Source organism: Silurus meridionalis, chromosome 15 (assembly GCF_014805685.1).
Source record: "Silurus meridionalis isolate SWU-2019-XX chromosome 15, ASM1480568v1, whole genome shotgun sequence".
NCBI classification, from domain to species: domain Eukaryota; kingdom Metazoa; phylum Chordata; class Actinopteri; order Siluriformes; family Siluridae; genus Silurus; species Silurus meridionalis.
In genome coordinates, this window is record NC_060898.1 from 7,298,822 (window position 1) to 7,305,000 (window position 6,179).

At 37.1% G+C, this 6,179-nt stretch overlaps 1 protein-coding gene across 1 annotated transcript in view; it reads left to right on the top strand.

Moving 5' to 3' along the window:
• The first annotated feature begins 1,324 nt into the window (after positions 1–1,324).
• scamp1 (secretory carrier membrane protein 1) overlaps positions 1,325–6,179 on the top strand; it is a 22,930-nt gene continuing 18,075 nt past the window's right edge. Inside the window, exon 1 of the mRNA XM_046867690.1 lies at positions 1,325–1,518. Coding sequence (XP_046723646.1) covers positions 1,462–1,518 — 57 coding nt within the window. The 5' untranslated portion in view covers positions 1,325–1,461. The remainder of the gene's footprint in view (positions 1,519–6,179) is intronic.

Consider the following 6,179-nt stretch of genomic DNA (forward strand, 5'->3'; position numbering starts at 1 on the left):
TTTATGAGGTTAATATTGATGTTACTACAAATTACATTGGTTAAAGCAGGGGTTCAGAGATTTCTCATACAAAACCAAAATTTCAATCCCCATCACTTATACCCTTAATCATACTTAATCCTGATCACTCATACCCTCACTCATACTTAATCCTCATCACTCATACCCTTAGCTCAGTCCTGTATGAAACAGTTTCATCTTTGAGCAGCGCCTTCAGTGACAGACTGTTACACACTAAGTGTCTAAAGGAGAGAAACAGACGGTCTTTTCTCCCTGCTGCTATTAGACTTTACAATCAGAGCTGCTCCCAGTGAACCAGTCACCAAAATATACACTGTTATTACTGTTTAACTGTGCAATAATAACAATAACAAAGTTTTTTAAGCAACACATGTGCAATAACAATAATTTAAAAACGTGCAATATCACCTATGGGCAATATGTTTGATAGTGTAACCACTTATTCATCTTATCTTATCTTATCTTATCTTACACAAATTCATCCTGATCACTCATACCAACCCTGATCACTCATACACAATTCTAAACACTCATACCTTTACATATACCCAATCCTGATCACTCATCACTGTATGGTATGGAGGCTCCACTCTGTGTGAACGCAAAGCCTTGCAAAGGGTGGTCAAAACCGCCCGACTGGCATCCAACTACCTGCCACTGAACACCTTCACCACAGCAGATGTCTGCGCAGAGCTCACAACATTATCAAGGACTCTTCACATCCCAGTCACAAACTGTTTAATCTATCTATCTATCTATCTATCTATCTATCTATCTATCTATCTATCTATCTATCTATCTATCTATCTATCTATCTATCTATCTATTTATCTATCTATCTGATCTAATCTAATCTAATCTAATCATACTCAATCCTAATCACTCAGACCCTTACACATACCCAATCCCGATCACTCATAATTTTTAACAGTTAAATCTCTATTGGCCTCTAGATGGCACCATTTACATTATGTTTTTTCCCCTTCGAACTGTTGTTACATATAACTGATTATTCCACTGTTTTACTAAATAATTGTGCAAAAAGAAAAAAAACATTCAAAATTGTAAATATAATAAAAAACATGAAATTATATATTTTTTGTTATTTGTATTTATGTAAAATGTCGGAGAATATATTTGGAAATTTGGAAATATGTAATCAATGTAATTGGATTAACACAAATAATAATAATAATAATAATAATAATAATAATAATAATAATAATAATACAATTTTAAAAACGCCACAAAACCTGAAGCAATCCGTTAGACTAGTGGCACTTACACGTCACTTCCGGTGCTGCCATTTTGCAGCTGCAGATCAGTGGAGCTCCGTAGCCGCCGCCTTCGCTGCTGTGCAGGAGAGGGTTAATATCAGTGTGTATATATTTTGTTACGGTTTTATTGTTCTTGTAGGATTGAAGACGGTTCATTGACAGAATGTCGGATTTCGACAGTAACCCTTTCGCAGATCCTGACTTCAGCAACCCTTTTCAGGTAACGGGATAAAAATCCAACCTTTTCCCTTCATCGCGATCAGTCAGTTAGTTAGACAGCTAGCTAACGCTTAAAGCTAACGCTAATGCACCCAGCCCTACTAAGCAATTCTACTGGCCGTTCTATGCGGTTCTTTTGTTTATGTAAAATAATGTAAACGTACTCCTTTTATGACAATCCTTCTAATTGACACGTATTTATTCAATGACTTGTTATCACGTCTCCTGGCTCGCTTTAATCCCTCTTGATACAGTTGACATTACCAAACGCTGTATATGTCAACAATCTGTCATTGATGATTTAATATATATTTCTTATAGTTATTATATATAGATATATATGGTTTGCTCTTGTACCATATGTTCATCATTTAAATTATATTTGACTTCAAAATAATTGATTTCATCCTGCCCAAGTCGTTGGCAATAACGTATTCGCAGGCCGAATCCCAAACTGCTGCGTGCGCCCTCCGTTAGTGCACTTCGTAGACTGTAAAACAGTGTTTCTTCCCTTCAGTGTAGTGCACAAAGACACCTGGTAGAGACCCGTTTGCGATTGAACCTTTTCTTCCTGAGCTTTTGCTGATCATGTTTGGTGAGAAAGAGCAGCCAAATGGTGTTGTGTCCAAACAGCTTTTTCTTCAGTCGAATTGCTTGAAATTGGTTTGAGAACCGGGCTAATATTGGCTAGTTATATATATATATATTTTTTTTATAGTATTTGATTAAAAATAGAGGGTATCTGGTTAAGGCCACGTCGTGATGGTGCAATCAGAAAGCTTTATAAAGAGATCAGTGGCACTGATATTGCAGGCGTTGTTTTTTTCCCTGCATTATTGCTGAAATCATGTCAGATGAAATCCTGAATTTATAAAAATATTAATGTCCGGATAAATAGCCTGCCACTTTAATGAATAAAGTGAACTACTTTAACACTTTGACACGATGATCAATATGTTCCTCAAAATCCAAGTTGTGTGGTGTGATTTCATTGAAATTGTGATTCTATCGAATATTGTGTATATTTGCACAATCAATTTCATAAAAGCGCTCCAAGAAATAAGAAATTACTGCTACTGTTTCTAGAATGAATCACTCCTGAATTGCATACGGTGATCCAGATGTGGACCAAGGGGGGAAAAAAATAGTTATTCAGTATACGAACAAAAGTATTAAGTATTTTTTTTCTGCCGTATGTTGTTGTTCTCAAACTGTTCAAACAGTTGTATAAAATAAAAATTGTATAGGATGGTCGTGGCAGCAAGAAGTTTTTCCTTCGCTTGAACCCAAAACTGTTCCAGCATGACTGAAGCAGTGCACAAAAACCAGCTCCATAAAGATGATGTACATGGGTTGGAGTGAAAGATCTTGAATGGCCTGCTGTAGAACTTTGTCCTTAAACCTATTAAACACCTTTGGGATGGATTGGAACGTTGAGTGCACCCCAGGCCTTCTCACCTAACATCAATACCTGATTTTACTTTAAATCTAGTGGAACATCTGGAGGATAATATAACAGAAAATGGTGACTACGTGTGGAATGTAATGTTCAAAAAAAGCTTATGGTCAGGTGTCCTCAAACTTTTGTCCGTATACTGTATATGGCTAGTGACATTGTTAATCAGAAAGCGAAGAAGAACCCCGTACTCCCGCCTTCATTTTTTTTTTCCTTCTCTAGCCTTTGTAGTAGATTGAATGCATGGACTTGTGCAGAAAGAAGAAGTTGCTGACTGGGCAAGTTTTGAAGACAGAGTATGTATTTTTCTTTCTGCCTCAAGCCTAAAACCGACATCTCATCTGTTAGAGTCAGAATCGATCACTGGAAGTGCCAGTGCGAAACAAAATATAACCACTTCTGCTTCATGAATCATGATTAAGTATTCAGAGGTAGTTGTGGTTGCCATGTAGCCTGCATTTACATATTTTTGAAAGAGAGACTTCAGATTTGTAGTAAAAAAAAATCCTGCTTAATGTAGGAATGACTGGAAGTTTTTAAATCCTGTTGTTCAAGCACACTTTTGTGACAAGGTAGCATTCGCACGGCTCGTCGTCTGGTTTAAAAAATGTACAATGATGTCATTAGGTTTGAAAAGTGTCCATCCAGGCATCAACAGCATTGTTGGGTTTTTTTCTTTTCTTTTCTTTGGCCACATTTCTGGCATTAAGATTATTGCCCGCTGGAGAAGTACATAATACTGACTCATCCGTCTGGCAACCTTTTTTGGTAAACAGCTGTTGGGCTGCTGATACCAACTGCTTTAAACCCTCCAAATATAAGTTTCTAAAGATTTCTGTATAAAAATCTATAAAATCCAGTCAATCAGACATTGACATAGACATTGCCGTATAGTTATCTTGTGTCCTTATGGTAGAGTTGTGTATGGAGTAGTGTTGTTTAAATATTAAATAGTTGAGTTTGGGTTAAAAGCACTAGAGTTTGCGAGATGGATAGAAAGCAAAGTTATAGAATCCAAGTCATCTGTTAGTCAAAATATAACATATTATAACAAATGATAACAAACACTGAGAACAGAAACAGACCTGACGTTGCCTTTTAAAGATTTTTTTATTATTATTATTTTTGGCCCTCAATTTTTCAGCTGAATGAATCTTTAATCCAGTTAATAAAACGTAAAATATTGCACCTGTGTTTCTTTTTAATAAATCGTTCGAAATGTATCGATTCACTTTCTAGAACGGAAAGTGCTCACGTTAACGCGTCCGTTCCGATACGTCCTCGTTTCCATAGCAGCGGGTTGCACGGCGATTTGAACGGTGAGCACTCCACATGCGCGAGTTAAGTGTGCGCTCATTGTAATGGTGACGTGGTCGTTTAGGTTGTTTTCTGAGAAAGGAAATTCTTCAGTACAGCGAACTTACCTTCCATTTTTCCTTTTTTTTTTATTTGGCAAAGTGGGATTAGACAGTTTTTTGACATTTCGTTACATGGCAATAATCAACCTTAGGGAGGTAAAATTGTTTCACCTTTGGGTCAAACTGCACTACATCCCTCTGCCATTGATTAGTTTCTATTAACAGCACAGCAGCACGTCGTGTTTTATTCCTTACGTAACCTTTATCGCAGGCAAATCAGCGACGGTCAGGTCCGAGCTTCAAAAATCTCTATTCTGCCTTTTATTTGTAATTTAAATTTTTTTAATCCAAGTTGGTAAGCATCCAGATATTAATTGCAGCACTGCCATTTGTGTCATGAGTGCTTCATGTTTACGTTACAGCTCTTCCTAAGAATACGTAATCGTCCATGGTAATGCTCTTACGTTTTCTGTTGTTTTTGGATTTGTGAAAACATGCAAATGGCAATGTCTTTCTTTGTCATTATTTTAGCCTTTTTTTTTTAAATTTTTTTAATCGGTCCCTCTCAATAAATACTTAAGCTGTGCATGTGTTTATCGTCCCTTTAATCACAGCCTGCGCTCACCCCCTACACTCAAACCACCCACGCAAACACAACCTATCAAAAGCTTCACAATCCTCAGCATCACACGCCTTCATTACCATGGTGTCCTCTCTCTCTCGCTCTCTCTCTCTCTCTCTCTCTCTCTCTCACACACACACACACACACACACACACACACACACACACACACACACACACACACACACACACACAGTGATGAGAACCTGTACCAGTGTACATCACTCTTTTTGTGGTAACTTCAGATATAAAGAATAGCAAATACAGACATGCATTACACTGTTAATATTTATTATTATTATTATTATTATTATTATTATTATTATTTATTGATCTACTAAGTAAATACCTGTAAAAGCTTCAAATTGAATGGAGAATTTGATGTTTATATACGTTTATTTTCTCTGTGGGCATTTATTTTTTATTTATTTATTTACCTCACTTACCAGGTAAAACAAAACAATACCAGGTGTAGATTTTTGCAGATGCTCCAGGTTTTACTTTCATTATAGGAAATGAAAAAGGGCTGCTGTGCCATCTGTAGCCATTTTTCCTTTCTTTTTCCTCTTTTAAATTTTTTGCTTCTATAACACGCACATAATATAAGTCTGAGTAACTCGTCTGTGCTGATGGACAGCTGTTGTCTGGTTAAAAACATGAACCGATCCTCCAAGTGACATCCTTCATGCTGTTTACCCGACACTGACGTGACACTTGGACAGGGGACACGACTTGCCTTCCAGCCTGTTCCCATTGCACCACTTTGCACAATACGACGAGTCGTTGAAGACGTACATCATGTCAGTATCAGGTGAAGCATCAGAATCATACTGAAAATGGACAATTAGGGTGGATACATTAAGTTATCATTAGTACCTTGGAAAAAAAAATAGTCTCGCTTTAGTGACAAAGAGGCTATTCTACAATCCTTTTTTAAAAATCCTGATCAAGGTCTTTTTTTTTTCTCTCTCAAAGCAAGACAAAATCTTAAGTATGGAACAGACGGCTCAGAATTCCAGTAACGAGAAGAAATAAAAAAACAGAAAATGAAATAACCCTCGTGTTCAAACACTCAATGGATAAAAGTATTAGGACACCTGACCTTTCCAGCCATATATGGATCCTTCTGTGGAACTGCTGTCACCGGGTAGATTAATTGGCGTGTGCGGGCGGCGGAAGATCGTTTCGCTATCGGTTGAGGCACCGGTTTGTGAAAACGCAGATGA